The sequence below is a fragment of the Stenella coeruleoalba genome, assembly GCF_951394435.1.
Source record: "Stenella coeruleoalba genome assembly, chromosome: 20".
In the NCBI taxonomy this organism is placed as follows: domain Eukaryota; kingdom Metazoa; phylum Chordata; class Mammalia; order Artiodactyla; family Delphinidae; genus Stenella; species Stenella coeruleoalba.
The window spans coordinates 6,553,200-6,580,885 of NC_137166.1; the positions used below are offsets into that span (position 1 = coordinate 6,553,200).

The 27,686-nt window shown below is 44.9% G+C and overlaps 1 protein-coding gene across 1 annotated transcript in view; it reads right to left on the reverse strand.

Annotated features, from left to right (window-relative positions):
* Positions 1-27,686, reverse strand: part of HSD17B2 (hydroxysteroid 17-beta dehydrogenase 2) — a gene marked incomplete at both ends in the record, with an annotated part of 62,874 nt that overhangs the window by 1,802 nt on the left and 33,386 nt on the right. Inside the window, 4 exons of the mRNA XM_079907883.1 lie at positions 5-320; positions 5,057-5,194; positions 18,729-18,914; positions 24,399-24,611. Of these exons, the coding sequence (XP_079764009.1) occupies positions 5-320; positions 5,057-5,194; positions 18,729-18,914; positions 24,399-24,611 (853 nt within the window). The remainder of the gene's footprint in view (positions 1-4; positions 321-5,056; positions 5,195-18,728; positions 18,915-24,398; positions 24,612-27,686) is intronic.

Consider the following 27,686-nt stretch of genomic DNA (forward strand, 5'->3'; position numbering starts at 1 on the left):
GGGCATGCTCTTTCTATGGCTGTGCATTTTTTTGCTAAAATAATCGAATATGCCAGTAGGGCTAAAGGAGACAAAGCAGAGCCACAGGTAAGACATTTTCCCCGGTGCATAAAATGCAAAGGGGCTCTTAGCAGAGATGGCATGCTGGACGTCCAAGAGGACTGGGGAGACGTCCATTACAGAGTAGGTTTGCATGAACATGAGAAAATTGCGTTCCCTAAGGATATAGTCCTGGCCGTAGTCCTCTTGCACGTCAGGGGTGAGGTGGTCCAGGATGTTTTTCTCCAGCTTGTCCCACATGTCACTCGTGCCTGCGATGTCTGAGATGCAAGAAAAAAAGAGAGGCTCTGATGCTGGGAAGGCTAAAACAGGCATGTCCTACCCCTAATTGGGAAGAAGGCCCTTGTGAATTGGCTTCTGTTGGGAAGGATATTCCCAAATGCCTTTTAAAGTATGTGCTTTATAATGGCAATTCTATTCTTTTAAACATACATACAGAACAGTGCACAGATGAATAGGTTTCCACAAACCGAATAGCTCATGTAACCAGCAACCAGACCAAGAAAAGGACAAACGAGCCTCGGCCACCTTTCCAGGAGCCCCTGTCAGATGAACAGAGTAGAGTAGCTTTGCCTGACTGTAGACATATGCATACGTGGATGCATGTATTGTGTAGTCAGTAGCTTTCCATTCTGTAAACATGCCATAAATTATTTATCTATTATACTATGATGGGTGTTTGGGTTGTTTTCAAGTTGAGGCTTTTACGAATAGTGCTGCCACAAACATTCTAGTACATATCTTTTCATGACTATTATATACAATATAAAATATAATGTATATAATATATATTATCTATACAATATGTATATACCTACATATATATGTACACATATAATTTTTTAAAATATAGCAGTAACGCCTGCTTCTGTGTATAAAATTAAATATATAATGTTGGGAGTTCCCTGGTGGCCTAGTGGTTGGGATTCTGGGTTTCCACTGCCGTGGCCTGGGTTCAATCCCTGGTCAGGGAAGTTCCCGCAAGCCATGCGGGCAAAAAAAAAAAGATTAAAAAAATATGTAATGTTGAGCATCATGCTATCTATTTTTTTTAAAGTCTTTCTTGAATTTGTTAGAGTGTTGCTTGTATTTTATGTTTTTGGTTTTTTGGCCCCAAGGCATGCGGGATCCTAACTCCCTGACCAGGGATCGAACCCATACCCCACCCCTCCCATCTCCCCCAACCCCGCCCCGGCACTGGAAGGCGAAGTCTTAACCACTAGACCACCAGGGAAGTCCCTCATGTTATCTATTTAATAAATATAATTTTAATTTCATTTTAAATAATACATTAAATTTTAACATAAATTATATGTGATTAACTATATAACCATATATTTAATATAGAAGTAAATTCTTGCTTATTCTATAAAATCTAATAGTATCTATATAGTTACTTTAAAATATAGTAGCAATGGCTGCTCATTATATAAATAATGAATAATAAGTAGATACATATGTTTTTAAAATTAATCTCCTCTGAGGAAACTTACAGTATTGTGTGTCATTCTACACTCCCTTCTTGCTCGTACAAACATATAGATATGTTTGGCTTTGGCTTAATTTTATTTTACCAGGAACAAACAAAACACAAAAAGGATCATACTATACGTATTTTCCAGGAATTTGCTTTTTTGTTTGTTTGTGGGTTTTGATTTTTGTTTGTTTGCTAAGTAATGAATCACAGACCTGCCTCCTGGTCAATGGCTATAGTTTGAAACCAGAGCAGCAGAATTTTCCATTGAGCAGCTTTTAGTCACCATTTCTCTATCAAAGGACTTGCCAGTCGTTCCTAGGTTTCACCATTTCAGGGAACGCTGCCGTCACCAGCTTTGCACAATGTATCCTTTTGTTTTTCGGCATTCACTTCTTTAGGCTACAGTCCCCAAAGGGTGGCTGTCTGGTCAAAAAACACATTCATTTTGAATTTTAACAGCTAGTGCCAGATTACTTTCCAGAAAGGTTGCAGCAACCCACACTCCCTCCCACAAAGTGTGTGATTGCTCAGGGATTGCTGTGGGGATGAATCTTTGCTAGCTTGGGTGACTCCTGGATACCAGGACTGCAGGGGAGCCTCACTATGAAATGTAAGCCAGTGAAATCCAATTATACTCATGGAAATGCAAACGGAGTTTCAATTGCTCATTTCTCTTCATGAAGGCACGACCATACTCAAAGAAATGATTACCCTGACAGTTACTACTCCAGAGGCTTCTGCATCTTAAAAAACATGTTCGCATGTACTATTGTTCCTCCAGCTACTTCTGCCCCAGTCTCTACTCTCACAGGGGATTCCTTTTCCTCTCCACTTCCTCCCTCTTTAAACACCTCATGGACTTTCTAATCACTCTTGTGCCTACCCTGTCCAAAATCCCCAAAACTCTCTTTATTGATGACAAAGCCACCACCCTTTTGTCAACCTTCATCTGCCACTTTTTTTTTTTTTTTTTTGTGGTAGGCAGGCCTCTCACTGTTGTGGCCTCTCCCATTGCGGAGCACAGGCTCCGGTCACGCAGGCTCAGCGGCCATGGCTCACGGGCCCAGCCACTCCGCAGCATGTGGGATCCTCCCGGACCAGGGCACGAACCCGCGCCCCCTGCATCGGCAGGCGGACTCTCAACCACTGCGCCACCAGGGAAGCCCCATCTGCCACTTTTGACACACACTTGCCCATCCCCTGCCACTTTGGGGCTACACACAATAAAACTGGTAACATGACGTGGATCCAAATCCCATCTCTGCCTCTTATCAGCACTGTGGCTTGAGAAATTCCTTAACTTCTCTGAGCCTTGGTTTTCTACCCATATGATGGGAATATTATGATGCCTACCTCATAGATGAGAATTAAGTGAGATTGTACACATAAAGTCTTAAAATCTGCGAAGCGTGCAACATGCTTGAGCTAGTTTTTATTGCAGGGTACCCAAAAAATCTGATATGTTTCCCTGAATGTCTTCAGGAGCTCTTTGTGTCCCTAAAGATTCCTTTCCTCATCCCCCACTTCAAATGTCATTCTCCAAACTTAAGTCCTCAGCCCTCCACTGTCTGGCCTGTTGCCTTTAGAGAGACCATCAAATATCAGCTTTAAACTGAGGACATCCTGATATAAAAGAAAGAACCAGGCTCTGCACCTAGGGATCTGGTTTCAAATTCCCCACCATCGTGGTGTCACAGATGTCCATGCTGAGCTATATATTACCCATCCTACTTCAGTGTCCTCACCTGGTGAATGATGTCAATTAAACCTACTCCTCAGGGCTGTGATGCAGATTAAAACATATATGGAAAGGATGGGAATAAAATTGGAATGATAATTAAGGAAACAATTTGGAATTATCCAATAAAGTTGAAGATAATTAAAATCTATGATCCAGTCATCCCATTCCTGGGTATATGTCATAGGAAAAATCACACACACATACGCCATGGTAGGTGTGCCAGAAGGTCCACAGCTGAATTGTTCACAGTTGTCCAAAAGTGATCCAAATATCCCATCGATAGTAGAAAAATTGTGGCATATTCACAGAATACTAGCAATGAAAATGAGTGAACTACAGCTACACACAATATAAATGAATTGTGAAAACATAATGTTTGGTGAAAGAAGCCAGATGCAAAAAAACCACATACACATTGATTCCATTTAAAGTTCAAAAACCAGTGAAGCCAAACTATTGTTTGGGGATGCCTGTATGCATGGAACATTGTCAAGAACAACAAATAAACGAATGTTACAAAAAGTATGACAGGTTACCTGCTGCAGGGAGGAGAGGGCTAAAACTGGAGAGGACCATGTGAGGGCTTCTGAGAGCTGGCAATGTTTTATTTTTTGATCTTGATGTTAAGTACATGAATTTTTATAATATTGATAATTTATTAAACTATGTGTGTATATGATATATTTCTCAATTAAAAAAATAAGTTCAACAATATCAGGAAAGAATGTACGGAAAATGGCTAGTGCCTGATAAGAACAGCTGCCCAAAATGCTAGCTATGACAACTTCAGTGAGTCCTTGAAACTGTAACTTAACTGCAGGGTTGCTCTCTGGTCCAAAGGGAATCTTGCGTCTGTGTGTTGGAAGTTTTCGTTGGCTGTGTCACCAAACTCTCAATCCTCCTGCCACGTTCAAATTCAAATTCATCATTCTCCCCTTCCACTAGCTGTCAGGCAGCTTTTTGTGCTCTGTCTCTCAGGCTGCCATATTCGGCATCATCTTGGACCCACCCTCCTTCTCCATCAACTCCCCTCAACTCTCCCACCTGCCCAGGGAGTCCCCAAGTTGGAAACCCCTCTCAAGACTTCACCTTCCCTCCATTCCTGCTGCCCTGGTCCCGCCTCTCAACCTGAGTGGCCCAGGTCTCGTTCCCTCAGTTTCCTTCCCAGATGAGCCCATTCACCGAGTCTTCGTGCTCCTCCTGGACAACTCTGGGAGATCCTGGCTGCTAAATGCTTCAAGACAAAGTTCTGCTTTTCTTTTAGATTTTTATCTGGTGCTTTTGGGTTAATATTCAGACCTCTAGGGTTTGTTCTTTAGTGTGTTAGGCATCCCTCCCAGTGTGTGGCCTTTTATTAGATATGCTCTTTTACACCTTCATTTAGATCACCGATTACATGGTTGATGACCCAGAACTAAGGACTGAGCCATGGGGGTCATCTACATCCGCTCAGAGTCCAGAAATTCAGGGAGCGGAGAGGAGAGGATGGCCATCTCCTCCCAGGGTAGAAGGATGTGGGTCATGTCCTTCAGAGGGGAGGAGGTTGTGTTTGAAAAATACATAACATCAAAACTTAATTCCTTGGTGAAAGGCGGCAGGGAGCAACCGTACACTGCAAAACCTGGCACCTGCCCCCTCTATACTTAGAAGAAGCCCACCCATCCCAACCCCTCTTTGGTCCACCACTGAGGGGTTTGTCTTGAACTCTGTCAAAACAAAGGACCTTCAGCATCCCTTCCAGAATGAATATTGCAGAGCTCTTGGCCTCAGACACCTACTTGTTCGGAAGCCTCCAGGCTGGATGACAGAGACTTTAACTCCCCATTTGGATAGCTCTTGTCTCATGACTGCTGAAAACATGGTCAGAGCTGCCTTGGATGAGCTATAGGCTGCCAACTTCTCCATTGGAACCCCTCCTATGGGAACAATGGGAGAAAAAAAAATCAGGTCTGATGTTTTCATTTGTTCATCCGCTAAGTATTTAGATGGCACCTACGTCATTCCAGGAACTGGTATCAGTGGTGACTAAGGCAGAGGAAGGAAGACAAATGCCCTCTGTATGCAGGTGAACGCATATTCTTGGTCACATCATTGTCTGGCTTCCTTTGCTTTTGCTTTCCATGCCGGCTTCATCACAGCTGGTCCAATGGCAAACCAAGCATAAGGCTTAATCTCTCCCAGCTTCTAAGCTAAATGTGGCTTAGGCAGGATAAAGAGCATCTGCCCCAGCCTCTGACCTTCCAGTTTGGCCAACCTACATTCTGAGATTCTGGGTGGACATATCTTTGGGGAAGTGGGGGCAGAGTGGGCACCATTCTCTCCATTACAGAACTTGTAGTTGAACAAATTGGGTTTAATACTTGTTGCAGAATAATGGTCCCTCAGAGATGTCCAGAGATGTCTCTGGAACCTATGAATATGTTAGATTATATGGAAAAGGGGGAACTGAGGTTGCTAATCAACCTTGAGATCATGAGCTTAGCCTGGATTATCCAGGTGGGCCCAATGTAATCACAAGGGTCCTTATAAGTGAAAGAGAGGAGAGAAGGGCATTGGAATGAGAGAGATGGCCCGATGTTGCTGCTTTAAAGACAGAGAAATGGGTCCATGAACCAAGAATGCAGGCAGCCTCTAGAACCTAGAAAAGACAAGGAAATGGATTTGCTCATAGAGCCTCCAGAAGGAATTCAGCCCTGCCAAAACATTGGTTTTAGCCCAATGAGACTCATTTCAGACTTCTGGCCTGTAGAACTGTAAAATAAGAAATTGGGGGTTAAAAAAAAAGAGGGTGTGAGAAAGGACTTATTCTAGGAGGGCTGGCTAGGGCTGGGGGCAGACGCTCTTTATTCCACTTGAATCACATTTCTTTTAGAAGCTGAGCGAGATTGAGCCTTAAACTGCATCTCTCATTGGACCAGCTGTAAGGGATGAGCTATGGAAGGCAGAAGCAAAGGAAGCCAGAAAAGTGGTGTGACCTTACTTGGAATAAGGTTCTCTGCAGATGTAATTAAGGTAGAAATCTCAAGATGAGACCATCCTGGATTAGGATGGGTCCTAAATCCAATGATGGCTGTCCTTGTAAGAGACAGAGAAAGAGAAGACACAGAGAAACAAGGGAGCAGACCATGTCAAGATGGAGACAGATTTGAGTGATGCTGCCACAGACCTAGGAATGCCTGGGACTACAGAAGCTGGGACAGGCAAGGAGGCATTCTCCCTTACAGCCTTCAGAGGGAGGTGGCCCTGCCAGCACTTTGATTTCAGAACTTCGGGCCACCAGAACTGTGACAGTATAGATTCCTGTTGTTTTAAGCTACTAATTTGTTACGGCGGCCCTAGGAAATGAATACGGGTGTGTTCCTGGTGTTCTTTCACTGGAAGACATGAGATTATGAAGGGGTTCAGAGCACCCAGGAGATCTCATGGGGAACCCAGGATGACTGAGCCCATGACATTAAGGGTCCCAGGTTTGGCAAAGATTTCCCTGGTCAAAGAAGCACCCACTGGCTGAATTGATGAATAAACTGTGATACAGCCATACAATGGAATACAACTCAGTCACTAGAAGGAATGAACTTGATACGCACAACAGCATGGATGAGTCTCAAAATAATTATGGTGAAAGAAAGAGCCGGACAGAAAAACAGTATGTATTGTATGATTCAATTTATTTATAATTGTAGAAAATGCAAACAAATCTATAGTGATAGAATGGATCAGTGGTTATCTGCTGGGGGGCCAGGGTATGGGTTAGAATGGGGGACAAGGAAGTCTGGGGAATGAAGGTCATGTTCACTATTTTGATTGTGGTGATGGATTCCTAGGTACATATCTATGGAGCTTGAGGGCATTATGCTAAGTAAAGTAAGTCAGACAGAGAAAGACAAATACCATGGGATCTCCCTTATATGTGGAATTTTAAAAAAAAAAAAAACTACAAAAAACGCTAATTCATGGATACAGAGAACAGATTGGTGATTACCAGAGGTGAGGGGTGGGGTGCTGGGGAAATGCATGAAGGAGGTCAAAACGTACAAACGTCCAGTTATAACAAATACATTCTGGGGATGTAATGCGCAACATACTGACTATAGTTAACAGTACTGTGTTGTATATTTGAAAGCTGTTAACAGTAATTTTTTTTTATAAATTTATTTATATTTTTTATTTTTGACTGTGTTGGGTCTTTGTTGCTGCGCGTGGGCTTTCTCTAGTTGCGGCGAGCGGGCGCTACTCTTTATTGTGGTGTGCGGGCTTCTCATTGCGGTGGCTTCTGTCACTGAGGAGCACGGGCTCTAGGTGCACGCGCTTCAGTAGCTGTGGCTCGCGGGCTCTAGCGCCAGGCTCAGTAGCTGTGGCGCATGGGCTCCGTGGCATGTGGGATCTTCCCGGACCAGGGCTTGAACCCCGTGTCCCCTGCATTGGCAGGCGGATTCTTAACCACTGTGCCACCAGGGAAGTCCAAGATAGTAAATCTTAAAAGCTCTTATCCCAAGAAAAAAATTGTAACTGTGAGGTGATGGATGTTAACCTTATTGTGGTAATCATTTCGCAACGTATACATATAGCAAATCATGCGGTACACCTGAAACTAATACAATGTTATATGCCAATTACAGCCCAATAAAACTGGGGGAAGGGAATATAGGCATTGAAGTAGAGATACCTAGAATAGCTAATGTCAGTTATCATCATTATTCTTACATGATTATTAAAGCTTTGGTCTGGGACTTCCCTGGCAGTCCAATGCAGTGGGCGCGGGTTTCATCCCTGGTGGGGGAACTAAGATCTCACATGCCGCATGCGGTGTGGCCAAAATGAAAAAAAAAAAAAAAAAGCTTTGGTCGGGCTCACATAACTTCGTTTTGAGAAAAACTCATCCTTACCTTCCTGTCTTTGTAGGAAGGCTGTCAGTCAACCGTTCTGTCCTCATTCAGAGAGGCAGCCTGACCGATCATAATACCCCATCCCCTGGACCCGGAGATTGGTTTGGGGCTGGGCACGTGACTTCAGCTGAGCCAGAGTCCTGATCTAGATCGTGGAAAGGAGATGCTTTTATGGTTTATTCCTGGCTACTTAAGTGTGATAATGGTGCAACACCGGCACTCCCAGGGGCCATTTCTGCCCCCACACAGGAGAAGGGAAGCAAAGGGAAGCAGAGGAGCGAGAAGGGAGTTCAGAAAGCTGGAGGTAGGTGTTGAGGACGGAAACGGGGAGTGGAGGTGGGGGAGAGTTACGATGACTCGAAACTCGGTTCCAAACAGTCGGTGAGCTAATCAACTCCTTCTCCCTTCTTTAAGTCAGTCTGAGGTTTGGCCCTGTCACTTAAAAGGAAGAGTCCTGAAGCTTAACTGCTGAAATTTCAGTATAGTATCTGCCATCAAACATTCAGCTCTGGTTCCCATCTTGTCACGTATGACCAGCTGATGCTTGTTTAAATGATTTTTAGTTTCACCAAATCTTAGTTCAAAATCCAATTCCTTCGTTTGACTGGGGAGGATGGCCAAAGAAGTTAAAGCAACTTGTTCAAAGTTTCAACCCAGTCTGTGCGGTTAGACTATGCTCATTTCTCTACGGTTTTTAGAGGTGAGGTGAGCTTGGCCAGTTGGAAGGAAGGTTAGCAGAGGGCAGCAGGTAAAGAGCCAGCTTCTGGAGCCAACACTGCCTGTGTTCAAATCCCAGCTCTGCCATTGATTAGGAAAGGCAGTTAAAGTTAGGAAAACCAGTTTATGTTTATGTGCCTGTCTTTTAATCTGTAAATTAAGAATAATGATAATACATGTATCACGGGGTTGTTGTGAAAGTTAAGCGAATTAATATATTAGAACAGTGTTTGGCACAAAATAAGCTCCCTATTAGGCCTTCCTATTATTTGCCAAGGCACTGGGATTTTTAAAAGCTCCCCCAGGTGATTCCAATGGGCAGATAGGGTTGTTAAACACTTCTAGAGAACATCTATGATTTTTTTCCATTTATTTCTGTCCTCTGGACATGTAAATATTAATACAGCTTGGGCTCTGGAAAAACTGAGATCTCTGTTTTGGTTGTGGAAGTTGTGATCTCAGAAGTTGGATAGTAACCTGGCAGTGCTGTTTGATCCTTGATCCAAGTCTCACAGATGTGGGGCATAAGGTATGTTGTGTTTCAAGAGACTGAAATTAAAAGAGACTTTCTAGTGCTATGCTGGAAGAAAGTTCTTCTGCTTATATGTTTGGTTTTGCTTGTTTGTTTTTGAGCTACATATGCCTTGGTCAAAATATATTTCCTTTAAATTATGTTGAGCAAAAGCCGGTTTCAAAAGGTTGCATACTGTATGATTCCATTTATATAATATTCTTGAAAGAAAATTACAGAGATGGAGAACAGATTCATGGTTGCCAGGAGTTGGGGATGGGGTGAGTGTGTGGATGTGGCCATAAAAGGGGTATCTCAGGATTGTTATGGTGCCGGAACCATTCTGTATTTGATTGTGTTCATAGTTACAGGAAACTATACGTAGGATAAAACTGCACAGACCTATAAACACACACACACATAAATGGGTGCAGATATAACTGGTGAAATCTGAATAAGTTCTGTGCATGGTACCAATGGCTTTGACATCGTACTGTAGTTATGTAAAATGTTATCATTAGGGGAGTCTGGATGAAGGGCGAACAGGACTTCCCTGTACATTTCCTTTCAGCTTCCTGTGAGTCTAATTATTTCCAAATAAAAAGTTTTAAAATGCATACTCCCTTTAAGACACGCTTAGGTGGCTTCCCTGGTGGTGCAGTGGTTAAGAATCCACCTGCCAACGCAGGGGACATGGGTTCAAGCCCTGGTCCAGGAAGATCCCACATGCCGCGGAGCAACTAAGCCCGTGAGCCACAACTACTGAGCCCACGCACCTACAGCCAGTGCTCCGTAACAAGAGAAGCCACTGCAATGAGAAGCCTACGCACTGCAACGAAGAGTCGCCCCCACTTGCCGCAACTAGAGAAAGCCCGCGTGCAGCACCAATGCAGCCAAAAATTTTTTTTAAAAAGAAAAATTAAAAGACACGCTTAGGTCAGGAGAGCTGCCTAGCTCCCATGTAGGTCTTCGGCCATACCAAGATCATAAAGTCTCCTAACATTTTGGTAAATAAAACTAAAAAATTAAGTTTATTGAAGTTTGGCATGGGAGGCCCAAAAATCAAGGCCTGGCTAATTTGAAATGTTAAAACATGAGAGAAGCGCCCTAAGCAAGCTAGAGCTTTTGAAACATTTTCTGCCAAGGCTGCAACCAAATTTAAAGTGACAATATACTTCTTCCTCACTCCATTCCACGCTCACCCCCATCACTGATGGACGTGGCTAATGCAAAGGCAAAACTTTGCCCTTAGGGCAGTACTCGCTTAGGAGGTACAAAAACTGAATGCTGGGGTTCCCCCTAATCGTTTCTAAGTAGCCAGTGCTGGTAAATGGCTCAGAATATGGGGTGACCTTGTTATTCAGTGACTTAATGGAACACCTAGTCAACAATGGGACGTGTTTTAACCAACCACGTACAGACCTGTGGACTCTTTCCATCCTTCATAACTGCAAATCATCTAGCCCTACTTGGTGTAGCTACCATGAAGGCAGCATCCCCCTCTCTTCTAGAACATACCAGTCCCCCCCCCACCCAGCTTTTCTGCCTCAGGGAACTGCTCAGTGAATTTGTTCCCTGGCAGGAATAAACTCAGCATTCATGTTTCTGATCACTCTGGTGGTCCTTGTCTTTCTGGTGGTCCTTGTTTTGACCTTATGGCATACTGCTGGCCGTGGCTAACACGGAGGGAAACTTGAAATTACAATCCTGGAGCTTACAGAATTGTGAGGCCCTTTCCCCACAGCCCCCTCAGGGGGCTCGGTCCTGGTCTTTGCCTGACTCCTTTGGTGTGACATAAGCAACAAGTTAGTAACATTTCCCAAGGTTCTAGCATTCAAATGTTCTTGATGTCCTCTGAGGTAACACAGGGCCTCAGAACACTCCTCCTAGCCATAATGATCAGCACCTACCAGGAGATCCTCTTGTTCCTGACCTAAAGCTAACATATGACCATATAGGAATTACGGAAAAGAAAGGGCTTTCCAAGCGAGTGCTCTATTAACAGGACAGAAATATTGCAGCTTTTCAGCCTGAGGCGGTATAGGTAAGGTGTGATTTTTTTGATTTATAATAAATATGTATTTGGTCATGGTTGCTGTTTCTGGCACAGGGCTTCTAAAACCCTGGGAATTTCCTAAGTGATGAGAGTGGCAAAGGTTAACGAGGACTTTTGTTATGTTAATGGAAGGAGAACCTCTCCTAAGGATGGGCGGAGGGCTGGTTGCAAGTGGATCCAATTAGAGGGGTGGGACTTTCAGTCTCTCCTCCGGGAGGGGAGAAAGATTGAGATCAATCACCAGTGACTAATGATTTAGTCAATCACATGCTATAAGGAAGCCTCCATAAAAACCCCAAAGGAGGGGGTTGGGAGAGCTTCCAGGTTGGTGAGCCGGGAGATTTGGGGAGAGTAGTGAGTTCAGAGAGTGTGGAAGCATCACACCTTTTCCCTGTGCCTTGCCCTGTGCATCTCTTCATCTGGCTGTTGATTTGTATCCTTTATATCCTTTGTAATAAACCAGTGAGTAATCCAGTGAGTAAGCAGGTTTCCTGAGTTCTGTGAGCTGCTCTAGCAAATTAAGCGAACCCAAGGAGGGGGTAGTTGGTACCTCTGATCTATAGCAAATCGGTCAGAAGCACAGGTGATAACCTGAGCTTGCCACTGGCATCCAAAGTGGGGTTGGGGGGCAGTCTTGTAGGACTGAGCCCTAACCTGTGGGATCTGATGCTATCTCCAGGTAGAGAGGTAGAGAGCTTCAGAATTGAGTTGAATTGTAGGACACCCTGCTGGTATCTGAGCATTGCTTGTTGGTGTTGGGGTAACTCCTCTCTCCAATATGGAACCAGGTGCAGGACACTTTTATAGGGGTACCAGGGTCCCATGCCCACAGCAGCTTTCTCATTTTCTAATACCTTCGCAAGCCAGAACACCCATGACCTTGTCTCAGGAGAAAGTAATGAGGGCTCCCAGCTGGTTTCTGCCTCCTCCAAGGTCAACTGGACTCAACTCAAGTAACAAAGTCCCGGGAATTCCCTGGCGGTCCAGTGGTTAGGACTCCGAGCTTTCCCTGCCGAGGACCCATGTTCAATCCCTGGTCGGGGGACTAAGATCCCACAAGCCATGCAGCGCGGCCAAAAAAAAAAAAAAAAAGGAAAACAAAGTAACCACCACCTGGTGGTCAGCTGGTTAAGATTCCGCGCTTCCACTTCAGGGGGCGTGGGTTTGATCCCCGGTTGGGGAAGTTCCACATGCCGCGTGGTGCAGCCAAAAAAAAAAACCAAAAACTTTAGGCATGGTTAGCAGAAATTGGAGACTAATAGCATCTGGTTGTTTCCTTGTAATTTGACAGTCTCTGGGGATTCGACAACTGTTTGGTATCAAGATCAATGTCTGGGACCTTGTTCAAAGTGTGATTGAGAAGCAGCAGCTGGGAATCTGTTAGAAGTGCAAGCCCTCAGGTCGTGCTCCAGACCCCCTGAATCAGAAATTCTGGGGGTGGGGCAGAATTTTTTTCTTATTGCGGTAAAATACATAAAACATAAAATTCACCTTTTAACCCTTTTAAGGTGTACAATTCAGTGGCTTTTAGTACGTTTACAATGTTGTACAACCAATAGCACTATCTAGTTCTGTATCTTCATTGCCCCGAAAGGAACCCCCATACCCCAGCCCCTGACAACCACTAAAATGCTTTCTGTCTCTATGGGTTTGCCTGTTTTGGACATTTCACATAAACAGGATTGTCCCAAGATATGGCCTTTTGTGTCTGGCTTCTGTCACTTAGCACAATCTTTTCAAGATTCACCCTTCAGAGTATCAGTGCCTCATTCCTTTTTATGGATTAATAATATTCCATTGTATGGATAGACCACATTTTGTTTATTAATTCATCAGTTGATGGACATTTGGGTTGTTTTCATCTCTGGCTGTTATAAATAATGCTATGAATACCTATGTACAAGCGTTTGTTGGAGCACCTGTTTTCTGTTCTCTTGAGCATACACTTAGGAGTAGAATTGCTGAGTCGTAACTCTGCGTTTAATTTATTGAGGAACTGCCAAGTGTTTTCCACAGAGGTTGCACCATTTTACGTTCCCACCAGCAACTCAGGAGAGTTCCAGTTTCTCCAGACCCTTGCCAACAAGTGCTGTTTTCTGGTTTTTTGATTATAGCCATCCTTGTGGGTGTGAAATATTATCTCATTGAAGTTTTGACTTCCTGCAGTCGTTATTAAGTAGCTCCCTGGTGTGTCAAATGCATCTGAAGTTTGAAAAAATTGTCCAGGGACCAGTAGCAGTCACTTAGGAACTAGTTATAGAAATACAGAGTCTTGGGCCCCCCTCAGACCAACTCAGTCAAATTCTGCATTTTAACAAGACCCCCAGCTGATCACTATACACATTAATGTTTGAAGCACTGGTGTAGGAGGCAGCCCTAAATTGCTTACACTTCCTAAGCATTGCTTAAACGTACTAGCGTTAGGGTCTGTGTTTTTTTGCCCTCCCCCGCCGCCCCCCCGTTTCCCTGTTGTGTTCTTGCTTGGTAATCTGGAAAAGTGAGAGGACCCAGAATTTGGAATTAAATCGACCCAGTTACCAGCACTGACTTCATTGTTTACCAGGTGGATGATCCTGGGCTAGAGTGTGCTTGATCTAAAAAGGAATCAGTATCTGCACCCTGCACATGTTAGAACTGAATGACTTCAGGGGTGTAAGCATCGAATTCAACTCAGCATGAAGACATTCACTCCATCTTGCTCTCCCCTCTCCCCCTTACCCTACACTAAGCCCTGGCTAGCGTGAGAGTTTTAAGGAAACAAATCTCAGCTTTGGCTTCCCCTCATGTCACTGAGCAGCTGAGACTGGCTGAATGATTTGCCAGACGATTCCCTTAAGGCAGCCAACTCGGCAAGAAAAAAAATCCAGGAATGATCCCCTTGTCAACTCCTCCGGACTAAGTAAGACCAGGCTCAAGTTTGGAACTGTGAAATCTGCCGGATACCTAAAGTCTGTAGACTTGTAAGACTCTCTGAGGCCACTTACTTTGGTGTCAAGTAATTTTCACGCATTTTAAATAGCTCGAAGTGATGGGCAACCATTACTATCTCTCAGTAGAGAGGTCCCTGTTACTAGGGTACTTTCTGTGTACCAGTAACTGTGATCAACACTCAGAATCCACAATGCGTTTAGATCTACAGTTGAGACCAGAAGTTCTCAACTGGGGCTGATTTTGCATCCCACCCCCACCCCAGTGGACACGTGGTAATACCTGAAGGTCAGCACTGGGTGCTACTTGCATCTAATGGGTCAAGAACACAGATGTTGCTAAACATCCTAGAATGCATCGGACAGCCCCCCACAGAAAGAATTAGTCTCCCCCAGATATCGATAATGTTCAGGTTGAGAAATGCTGCCTTAGACTCAGGAGCTGTGTCACCCTATCACGACAGAAGATGAAATGGACAGAGACAAGTGGGGCTACTTGCCCCAGTTCACCCAGCTAGTAATACAGGAGCACGATTCAAAGCACAACGGGCTCAACATCCCTGAGGCCTTAGTCGTTTTATAAGGTTTGCTTTCAGCTGTTCTCGTTCAATCACAGCTTATGACATAACATGGGTATTTACTCTGCAATTTCTTAAGAGGAAAACTGGCCAGAAAAGACTTTGAGACCTCTCAAACATAAAGATTTTTCAAGTGCCCTTCGTACAATCAATCAAAGAGTCATCTCCCACTTCCTACAATCCTTGGTTAAATATCTATCAAACTTCCTTGCCAGGATTTGGGTTAAAGAGCTATTCTATTTCTGTGGGAGGGATGATAAACATGATTACAGGGGGGTGGTAAATCCTCCCAGAGAAGATGTGGTCAAATGTGGAAGTAGTGACCTGTTGGGCTTATTTTCCCAGGAGCTAGTGTGTGACAGCAACAGGATGGAACAGTCCCAGGTGGCAATGCCAGCAGTTGGCAGGATAAAAAGCCACAGGTGCCCACAGAGCCAGCCTCTTCGTGGCAGATGGCTTTTGGGTCTCTAACTCTACCACATGCCAGGTGCAAGGCTGATGCTTAAAACCGTGTCATTTCATCTCATCTCACCACAGCCCTAAGAAGAAACGATCATTATTATCCCCATCGGAAAATGCAGAAGCTGCAACTCAGAAGTTCAGGACTTTGTCCTAGGTTACTCCATTGTCAGTGGTAAAGACAGGATCAAAACCTAGGCAGTTTATCCCCCCTGAATTTTCCAGCTTCTGGAAGTTACCTGCATTCTTTGGCTCATGGCTCCTTCCTCCATCTTCCAACCTCTCTTTGAGTCTGACCTTCCTGCCTCCCTCTTACAAGGATTCTTGTAACCGCATCAGACCCACCTAGATAATCTAGGATCATCTCTGCCTTTCAGATCCTTAACTCAGTCATACCTGCAAAGTCCCTTTTGCCAAGTAAGGTCACATATTCCAGGTTCCAGGTTTTAGGTCATGCATGTATTTAAGAAACCACTCTTCTACCAGACCAGTTGCCTACTCACAGTATCCTGAGACACGTGCTTTGGGGTTATTTACTACGCAGCAGTGGATAACTTGAACAGAGTCATCAGTTCCATCTCAGCTCCTCCTGGCTCATGCAAACTTCCATGATAAATCTACACCATTGAAATTCTTGTCATGCAGAGGGTGGCCGAGGTGCCAGACTCAAGACAACCTGTGGGTCAGGGCAACCATGAACTCCTTTTGGAGAACACTTACTGGCTGTCTCCCCCTCTCTCCATAACTCCATCTTCAAAATTAGAAAAAGACCAGGGTGAACTCCCAAATAAGTACGTTTTCCAAAATTACTATTACATTAGCTTTGCCAAGAGACACATCATCAAGTTGGCATCACATTGGATGTGAATTTTGTGGATTGGTGGTTGGTTATATAGTGTCTTTTACACATGCCATGACTTTTCTGATTCTTGTGTTACAGTCTAGCTTCTTATCCCCTTGCTCAAAAATCTTTTCCATTGTTTTGCAAAACACTCATCAGCAAAATGCTAGGGATTCTGCTGAACTCCTCTGCCCCTCATCAATGAGGGAAACTATAAGCATGATTTAAGATCTTTGGCTCCTGTCCTCTTACAAACACCTGCCCTGTCGAGTACATACGCTTCCTTTCTGTTCTGCTTTCATGCTATTGTTTTAACAACTTTATAAAATTCCCTGGGTGGTTTCTGAGTCCTGCAAATGAACCTATTTCTAGAGTTTCCTTGAAACATAAGGATTCAAAGCTGGATGTGATGAAGGAAGACTCCATACATCTTGGTGACTGACTGGGTGGGAGAAAGGAGAGAAAGGCACAGGGAGAAACAAATCCAAGAAGGCTCAAAGCTCTGAAACCTAAAAGACTAGGAGATGAACAGAAAGAAGTCAAGAGAGGAAGCTCTGAATGGTCTGATAGAAAGTTTAGCTTCAGACGTGTTGACTTGGTGACGATGGTAAGATACTGGAATGGAACTAGTAAGGCTGGGTATAAAAGATTATGCATGTCCAGTGGTGAGAATAGGAGTGAGATGTGTGATTTATTTTAATGCTCAAACATTTTCCTCCAGTGGAAATATGTGACAAGTCCATTCAAAGTCTTGGCTTAGAAGAAGTTTTAGAGGTCAAGTTGAAGGTGTATGAATGGGCATCCTCTGTAGCGTAAATTCGTCACTTGCCCATTCATTCATCTGCACACTTGCATTTTTTCATTTATTAATTGCGCTTCTACTTCACGCCAGACACTGGGCAGGTAGTGTGCATATCAGTGATACATAAGTAAAATCTTATGAACGAATCTTATGCTCAAAGTTGAGAACCAAGAGAGGAAGAGAAAAAACTTCCTTGTCACTGTGTCAAGGAGAAGGCAATGATAAGTCTTTTCAGTAAATATTTGTTGAATGAGTGAGGCAAAGGAGCATGTGAGACTTTTCCAGATGTACCAGATTGTACCAGGGAACTGAGAAAAGTGAGGTTTCTACAGAGGTCAAAACTGTAAAGGCTAAGTTCAGAAGAAAGTTAAGGGTGAAATATTGCAAATGTATTTTCTCAGGATTTGTTTGCTTTAGCAAGGTAGCAAAATAATTGGAAATATTTTGCGGTTCTCATAAAATTTGAAATACAGTACTCATTGCTCTTAACCATCTTAGACGTCTCTCTCTCCATCCTTTCTCCTCCTCCCTCCCTCTTTTCCTTCCCTTCCCTTTCCTTCCTTCCTCCTTCCCTCCCTCCATCCCTCCCTCCCTCCCTCCCTCCCTCCCTTCCTCCCTTCCTCCCTTCCTCCCTTCCTTCTTTCCTTCCTTCCTTCCTCAGGCCAACCAGCAACGCTAGTGACACACTCACATAGCTAGTAAGTTAGAAGAAGTTGCTAAGTTAGAACCAGGGAAGAAAATATGAGGGACAACGATTGTCTAGAAAATACACAAAAATGACTCCCTTAAAAAAAACAACGAAGAAACCAAAACCAACCAACCAAATAGTTGGATCCTTTATTTAAAAAAAATATATATCACTCAGAACCAACTGATCCAACAGTGAAGAGTGGTATTCCTCAATGTGAAGGCAGGATCCTGGAGTCCAGAGCCCACCCTCTTGGCTTCCCTCTCACCCGTGCAGTGGCCCAAAAGACAACCCCATGGACACCACTCAAAGCTGAGTAAGGCTCTGAGGAACCCCAGTTTGGAAATATCTGTTCTAGAAGAAACAATCAGACATCACATGCATGGGCATTTTTTATGGAAGGGAGATCGTTAAACCCTTGACTTGTTGACTATCTGTTCTCTGAAATGGAGAGAGATGAGTTATCAAATGTCACACCCTGCCCCAACTGCCTTGAGATTGCAGAATGATGGGAATTGTCTTATGGAAAATCCTAGCAGGCAGCCAACTGAGACACAGGGCTCTGACAGTGCCAACAGAATGAAGACATTTGCTGTTCATCTCACAGGAAACAACAGAGTGTGCAGCATGCAGGGAGGGTTGAAAACAGGTTCCCTGTCACGATGACGTGAAGTGTATGCAGGATTTCCTTTCCAAATCTAGGAAGCTTGTGCATTAGTGGTCACACTGTGAAGATGTGTGAGAGCCGTAAATCCCCAGTGATGAATAGATGAGTTAGAAGGTAGGTAAGAGTCAGTACATGCAAGGATTTGAAAGGAAAGAAAGGTTTTATTGTACTCAGATCAACGGTAAGCACACGATTTGACTATTCTTCACCCAGCCCTGCGTGAGAGTGCCCTGCTTTCTCGTTCAGCCCCCAGGGAGCACTGAGGGTCACATCTTGCATGACCAGCACCCATGACCTTGTGGGGAAAGGTCAACTCACCTGCCATGCTGCTGATGTTCACCAGCCTCCCCTTGGATTTCCTAAGAAGGGGCAAAAATGCCTTTGTGACTTCCACGGCCCCGAAGAAGTTCACGGCCATGCATCGTTTGTATTCGGTCATGGGAATGAGCTCCCCGTCAGTTGGGAGGCCAAGGATCCCAGCATTGTTAACCACAGCCCACAGTCCTGAGGACAGAAGGGAACAACTCTGAGGTCAGGCAAGATGGGAGAGTGGGAAGATTTTTAACCCTTCAAGCTCTGAAGTCAAAAGGGCCCCTTTGAGATTTAGGATCTAGGCAGATCACTTCAACTCTCAAACCGTAGTCTCCTTGATTACTTGTGAAATATTAAGCAATGATTTTTTGCAGGAATATTCTTTTGCCTCAAAGCCCTTTCCTACATCCGGCAGCTAGATATTTGTTATACCTGTGGAGGGATGACACAGCAAGGAGGAGATTTAATCAAAGTCTACCTCATGTTTCTCCCTCAAAGGAGTGTGTGGAGACAGAATGATACCTTTCGGACATGAAAATATAAGACGATATATCTTATATGCAGTGCAATGGTATAAGATCCTGTCTTCCCTTTTCCTTCGACTAGAAAAGATTCCTTAGTCCGGGAAAACTAGAGCAGAATTGCCAAGAGCTAAAAAGATTGCAGAGTCCCTGAGCTCTAGGCCCTTCCCCAGCCAGCCTGATCCCCTTGACTGACCAGGATCACCCAGAGGGCTTGTTCACACACAGGTCGCCAGGCCCCACCTCCAGAGAATCTGACTGGGGATGTCTGGGGTAGGGCCTGAGAATCTGCATCTCTAACAAGTTCCCACGTGATGCTGATGCTGCAGGCCTGGACCACACTTGGAGAACCACTGTCCACAACTAGTGATTTTTCATCTTTGACTTCACATTAAAATCACCTGGGGAGCTTTTTAAAACCCCAATGCCCAGGCCACACCCGAGCCAATTAGATCAGAAATTGTGGGGTGGTGAAGAAAGGGCACCTTGGCATTAGTAGTTTTTAAAAGTCCCTACCAAGGGGCTTCCCTGGTGGCGCAGTGGTTGAGAGTCTGACTGCCGATGCAGGGGACACAGGTTTGTGCCCCGGTCCGGGAAGATCCCACGTGCCGTGGAGCGGCTGGGTCCGTGAGCCATGGCCGCTGAGCCTGGGGGTCTGGATTGTCCCTACCTAGGTGATTCCAATGTACAACCAAGCTTTGGAATCATCGCCCTAAACGGTAGCAGACAGGTAATACAAAAACTGCAGATGTTTTGGAGGAGGGGGATCTGGAGCAGAAGTGAGTGACCTGGGTCCTCTTTATTTTCTAATTTCTGGGCTTTTCAAAAAAATTAATTTATATATTTTTGGCTGCTTTGGGTCTTCATTGCTGTGCACGAGCTTTCTGTAGTTGCGGCAAGTGGGGGCTACTCTTCGTTGCGGTGCGCGGGCTTCTCATTGCGGTGGCTTCTCTTGTTGCGCAGCACGGGCTCCAGGTGCACAGGCTTCAGTAGTTGTGGCGCACGGGCTTAGTTGCTCCGCAGCATGTGGGATCTTCCCGGACTGGGGCTTGAACCTGCGTCCCCTGCATTGGCAGGCAGATTCTTAACCACTGCGCCACCAGCGAAGTCCCTGGGTCCTCTTTACAGAGGAGCAACATCCGGGGTATGTTCAGCTAGATAGACCTGAAGCAGATTCTCTGAGTTCCCTGAGCCTCGGCATGGTTTAGACCAGCTGTTTCTCAAGGTGTGGTCCAAAACCAGCAGCATCAGCATCAATTGGGAACTTGTTAGAAATGCAAATTCTGGAGCCCCACCTCAGACCAGCTGGATCAGAAACTGATGATCAGAAATTGTTGTTGAAGCTCAGCACTGTGATATAACGTGCCCTCGAGGTAATCCTGATGCACACCCAAGTGCGAGAACCAGTGGGCTATGCAGAGGAGCAGAACGAGCCTCAGTGCTAGCAAAAGCCCAGAAATGGCAGGAGGCACCAACCCTAACAGTGCCTTTCTGATGGCTTCCAAGAGGTAGGTAGCAGCCAACCTGCATGAGGACTGGACAGAGCACTGGACATCTCAGCAGAGTCCAGCATGAGGCACTGACCATTGAAGATGAAATGTCCCATCCCCAGGAATTTAAGATGCTGCCCTGGGGAAATGGGATAAAGCTCAAAATGACTGAAACAGTTTTCGCCACGTGGCAGAAAGATGGCTCAAAATAGAAACTGCACTGACTTATAGAAAATAAAATTACATTTCTTGCACACCTGAGTTGGTGGTCTGACATTTACATGCAATAATGATTGGGAGCATTAAGTGAGATGATGCCTGGCACGTAGTAAGAGCTCAACAGCTATTACAAGGATGGTGATGGGAGGAGAGGATGCCTCTACTCCCACCTCCAAGTGATGGTTTTAATTCACTCAGCCTGATGCACACCTTTGACCAGTCCACATGCAGGTGGCAGCCTAAGAATGCCCTAAAACAGGGGCCAGCAAACATTTTCTATAAAATGGTGGATAGTAAATATTTTAGCACTGCACGTCCTACTCACTCAACTCTGCCATTACAGACAATCTGTAAATGAATGGGAGTGGCTGTGTTCCAGTAAAACTTATGGACATTGACATTTGTATTCCACATAATTTTCATGCGTCAGAAAAATCTTCTGATTTCTTTTAACCATTTAAAAATGTAAAAACCATCCTGAGCTCACAGGCTACACAAAAACAGGTGGCAGATCTATAGAATATTCTTTAAATGACAAAGTTAAAGAGATAGAGAACAGGTTAAGGATGAGAATAGGGCTCTAAAAAGGTAGCATGAGAAAGCCTGGTGGTGATGGAACAGTTCTGTATCTTGAGTGATATACATCTCATTTCTCAGATGTATATTGAGCACTTACTATATGCCAGGGGCTGTGCTTAATGTTGAATGAATGGAAAATAGGAGTTCTTACTGACTGCTTGCCTCATGTCAGGGACTCTTGTAAGTGCTCCGTATCTAATAACTACTCCTTCAACTACCAAATGAAGCAGATAATATTACTCTCTTTTTGCTGGGAAGGTCAGCTGTAAAGAGGATGTAAGCAGGAAGTGCTTGAGGCCTCCACGGAAAACCCCCAAGTGAAGGCATAAACAGGAGAAAGCAGAGCTAAGAAACGGAGACTGGGTGCTGATGACATTGCTTAAGTGCCTGGATCCAGACATGCCTGAAATCAACGGGCCTTTTTAGTTATATAAGCAAAATACATTCGCTTTATGCTTTAGCAATTTTGAATTGGGTTGTGTCACTTGCGTCTGAAAGGATCCTGTTGGAGACATGGTTCTGGTTCTCAAGGAACCTTGTGGTGAGGAATGAGAGATGGACAGATTTGTATAATTGGTAAGACCAGTGTGTGCAACGGATATCAGGTGAAGGTCCAGAACAGGAAGTGAATGATGTTACCTGGATTACGAGGAGGGTCATGCAAGAGACGTTTGAGCTAGGTCTCCTTTGAGAGTAGAGTCTGCAGCTGGACAGAAGCAAGAGTCTAGAGGAATGGAGTGAGGCAAGAGGGGAATTTGGGTAAGAGGAAGCTGGACATGCAAAGATGTAAACTAGTACATTCTGTTCTGGAAACCATTCCAGAATTTACTGAGTGGACCAGCAGGTATTGCAGATTAAGGGTTTGGCAAGGGCCATTTTCCTGAAGGGCCTTCGAATCCTTGTTAAGGTGTTTGGTGGTGGATGGAGAACCACAGAACCATTCAATGAGGCAAAGCATAGGCCTTGCTCCTGGGAGGAATGCAAGACATGGAGGCTCTGATTATCAAAAGGTTTTCAGGATGGGCTTCCCTGGTGGCGCAGTGGTTGGGAGTCCGCCTGCTGATGCGGGGGACGTGGGTTTGTGCCCCGGTCCAGGGGAGTCCTGCGTGCCGCGGAGCGGCTGGGCCCATGGGCCGTGGCCGCTGAGCCTGCGCTTCTGGAGCCTGTGCTCCGCAACGGAAGAGGCCACAACAGTGAGAGGCCCGCGTACCGCAAAAAAAAAAAAAAAAAAAAAAAAAGGTTTTCAGGAAATGGATGACACTATAAGATGTGCACATTGTAAAGACCACTTTCCATTTGGAAAGCAATGGGGAAGGAAAGCCTTGTTGCAAGGAGGCCATTGTGGGAGCTCAGGTGGGAGATGAGGGCCCCAGTTAAGCCACAGCTCCCTGGGGATGATAGGAAGGGGTGGGATGACAAAGATCTAGGACGTAGAATTGACAGGACTCCGGACCAATAGGATGCAGAAATCGAGGGTAAGCGGCAGGTCTAAGTGACCCCCCCCAGGTTGCTGACTTGAATGACAGATTAGGTGGCAGTGCTGGCGTTTGAGCCAGTGTCTGAGTCGTCGGATGCAGGAGGGTAAACTGATTTGCAGACCGGCAGCAGAGAAAAAGATAATGAGGTCAGTTTGTGACAAATTGAGGTGGGATGTCTGCTAACCAATTTTATATGCCTATAGGTCCTGACGTTTAGAGGAGAGCTAGGTTGGTAACACACATTCAGAAGTTATCGTATTAAATCGCAGTGTTTCTCAACTCTGGCAGAAAATTAGCATCACCTGGGGAGCTTTCAAATGTATTGATGCCTGGGACCCCCAAATGGGATCTTCTTTACAGTGGACATTCTCAGCAAAAGGAGGGCAACAGTACTGGCCTCACTGTGGAAGTATTAGCTGAGTTATTGTCTGTAGGTACTGATTTAATCTGTTGGGGGAAGGTCCCGGGTTGCGTGGGTATCACGGGTGTGTGACCTGTGTTTCAGAAAGGCCTCATGTTTGGTTAATTTCCTGCCGGCACCATCTAAACATCTTAAACATTTTGTAAACAAGGAGCGCCACATAATTTGCATTTTGCCCTGCCCCCCCCCCCCCCAAGTTACATAGCCCATCCTGGGCCCAAGCACAGGTATTTTAAAACACTTCCCAGGTGAGAATTCCTGGTATAAGGAGAGAACAGTACAGCCCGGGAAACATGGAGTGGGAAGTTTGGGGATGGAGCCCTCAGTAACATTCACATTTAGGGGAATGGGGGGAGGGGCGGAGAAAGAGGTTCATACAGGAGAAGCAGAAAGAATGAGCAGAGAACTAGGAGGGCAAGAGGGGGCTGGAGACCCCAAAGCCCAAGCAGGGGAGGATAATCAACACACTGAAACACAGCAGAGAAATTAAGAGCTTGGTGTTTAGGATAATACTGATTCGCTTGGCCAGACCACTTAGGGAGGCATGGTGAGAAGTGGAAACAGGGTGGCAGGGTTCCAAGGAGCTTCACTGCAAAGGAAGAGGAAGAGAAAGGCAGTGGCTAAGGGAAGGCAGTGATTATGAAGCTATTTTCTTAAGTCTAATACAAGTTAAGATCGGTGAGAGGAAAGAAATGAGGAGGGGCAGTAATTAATGGGAGAGTGACCAAGCAGATGCTGGAGGGAATGGGATGGAGAATTCTGTAAGTTCTGAGGACGGACCACACCTGACTCATTCCTAATGTCTTCATGTCTGCAAAAGGTGCCAGCGTGTGGCAGGTGCTCAGTACAGGGGTCTCCAGGTGCCAGAACAGACTAGAGGACAATGGTAATGAGAGGCTGGAACCAGTGTTGGGCGTCTGCAAGGAGGGTGGAGGGCACTCGAGGGCGCGGGTGGCTGAAGGCAGTACCTCTGTTCTGTAGCTTTTCCTTCACTTTGCTGTGGGCATCTTTTATCTGTTGCGGGTCGGTAATGTCCAGCTGGAGCACGGAGAGATGCTTGGAGCAGGTTCTTCGTAATTCCTCTGCTCCAGATCCCTTTTCATCCAGAACTCCAGCAAATACCGTGAAGCCCAACTCGTCCAGATACTTGGACAAAGCATGGCCAATCCCAGAATCGCCACCTGCAAGGGGTCAAGGCAATACAAAGTGGGCTCAAACCACAATGGCAGGAAAAATCATTGAAGGAAAAAATCACTGCATGCTATTTATGATGGTCCATGTTCTCTGGAGAGAGTAGGTCTTGAGGAAGTTTTATTTATTTATTTATTTTGCTAAGTGAGAAAATGGGCAGAGAAGCCACAAGAGACAAAGTTCTCTGTATGAAAAAGAAAGGAGGTGAGGTAGAATTTGAGGTGGGGGCATAAGTGGGAGGAGAAATGCTGATGAGGGGGAGGGGTCCAGGAGTGGCTGGTGGCCAAAGAACGTAGGAGGGAAAACTAAGACATCTAATGGAAGCTTTTTTATTAATCTCCGCATGTAGTATTTTATGTAATAACCTCCATCACTGCATAAAATCTTCGGTAAAACATTCATTACAAACTAGTACTTTGCAGTTGTTTTCTTCATTTTAAAGATGTAGCAAAGTGTCGTGTCCTGCTTCATAGTGGACCCAGGACAATAGCAGAGGCTGCCCACAGGGGCCAACTCCTTCTGGATTATGAAAGATGAAGGCTCATAGCCACCTGCCCTTCTCACCTCTTCGGAACTTTTTCCCTAGCCATGGCCTTCTCCCAAACCACTGAATAGACATCAATCCTAGGAAGACACCTGCAACAGAAACCAGATAGAAATCCCTAAGTGCACTGCTTTGTGAAACCAGAGGATAAGATCATATGTAAAATACATGTCAAGCCTACCAGAATTTGAGATGGGAGTTTACCCAACCCACTCTGGAAGATATTACGGACCCTAGAGAAATTGTTTCACACCCACAAGTACAAACGTAGAGACCTGAAATTCCGAAGATGAAGACAACGTGGACATAAAATCACCCTTTGAGCCATACCAGAATAAACGTGTAACAATTAATATGTTTCTACAGCTCTAAAGACGAGAGATCATCTTCACATCGGCTGTGTCAGGCAGTCTTTCCTATAAACCTTGAGGGAATCTGTCTTGTCAGCAGTTGGGGGCTACAGTCAGGCATCCCCCTAAGAATCAGAAAATTCAGGAAATCAGCATGCTGACAGTCAACTCAAGGTTCAGTATGTCAGTGATCAGAAAAGATGTCTGACTTCGAAGCTAACAAGACCTGCCTGGAATCTGACCAGAAGTGTTACTGTCTCCAAAGAGAAGATAATCACCATCAAAAGGCAAAAGGACAGAGAAACAGGCGTTCACAGATATTGCTGATAAATGTGAAGGGGTGAAATCTATGACCATTTTAGATACCGAGACCCAAAAAGTCTCAGTATCTATCCTAGAGGAAAAACTCACATATATTCAGAGACAAAGGATGTTCTTTACAGGACTGTATATAATAGCAAAAGAAGGAATTAACCTTAACATCCATGAATTGGAGAATGGTTGCATAAATTATGGTACCCATGATGGAATATGACACAGTGATTTTAAAAGATAGGGTAGAACTATATAAACTGGAATAGATACTGCTCCAAGATACTTCGTTAAGTGAAATAAAATGTTATAGTACAGCATATTATAAAGAATCCAATTTATGACCCAAAACAGGGGTGGAAGAAACTAATTCTCTACCTACCCATGCATGCAAATATAAAAGGAAAGATTTGGAAGGAGAGACACCAAGATGGTAATAGTAGTTGCCTCTAGGAGGAGAGGCAGAATGGACAGAGCTTTGTTTTACAATGTTTTCCATTTTTGCTGCAAGAGAGTACTGATTTTTCTTGTGCAATTTCTCTTCTTTTAAAGGTCATGCCAATTAGAATGAAGATGGGCCCTGTAAGTATAGGAAAAGGTATTACCAAGAGGCCATTGTAGGTGGTGTCTGCAAACACTGCCCAAGAGAGTGCAGCCTTAGGAAGAGGTGCGGGCACTTCTGCCCCTCAGACAGAAGATGTGGGCACTCCTGCCCCTCCTAACACAAGATGAAGGCGTCTGGTTACCATAGTTGATTGCACTTTACTTTGTTTCTTGTATGTCCACATCTACCTGTGTGTGCATGGTTTCCTGACTGGTCCTGGTCAGAGGAGGAGACCGTACCAACTGAGGCAGACCTAAGCGTCTGGGCCACGTGATAGATCTCTGCTGTGCTGTAAATTAGCACATTAGAATTCTGGCTTTAAAATATAATACTACATGCGTATAACAATTTTGCAAGCGCTGCAAATGTAGCTTTGCCCTGTAGAAATGGACCTTACGTTGGACAAATCCAGCTTCAGGGTCTGCGTGGAAAGATTGTGAAGGAGTGTGTGTCTTGCATCAAAGCTTCTTATTTATGATATGTAAGTAGAATAGAGCAAATGTTGTTTGAATCTTTGTTATTTTTAGTACCATTTCTCTAATAAAGCTAAGTATTTTAGAGGAAAGAAAAAAAGATCTGAGGCCAGATCTTTGACAGTGGCGAGTTCACCAGGTGGTGGCTGCAATGCATGTGGCCTCTCCCTGGAAACCACCAAATGTCACTGGTGGTCAAATCCGTCTTGTAAAATTATTCTCCCCATGTCTCCAGTAGAGATTATCATTCCCATTTTACAGATGGGTAAAGTGAAAATGAGAGAGGCCAAGGTCACAGAGATAGAAGGGATGGACCTGAATCCCAGTGCCTGACTCTTCGTCATCCTGGACCACCTTCTCCTTTATCTGTGAAATCAGAGAAGGAAGGTCTGGGGAAGCCAGCCTCTGAATGAGCCTCTTGTGGCCCAGCAAGGAAGGATAGAAATTAACCTGGAAATAACTAACTCAAAACCAGACTGGAGTGAAGCGTGAACCTGGAGCCAGATGAAACACACTCTGCTGGGTGAGAGCAGGTGTTCACAGAAGGCCCCTCCCATTTGCGACGCACCACACCCTGTGCTTCTGCCTCCTGGGTGGTGTGGCTGGGCATACTGGGGCCATGGGTTTTAAAGCTCCCAGTTCCCCTGAAAGGTTTGTGTCATATCAGGATGCCAGCATGTTGCCTCTGTGCAGAATCATCCTGTGGTGCAGAGATGCAGGCTGTGACCTTCACCTCCATGCAGCAAATAAACTCAGCCGGGGTGCCTACCAAGGAAGGTGAG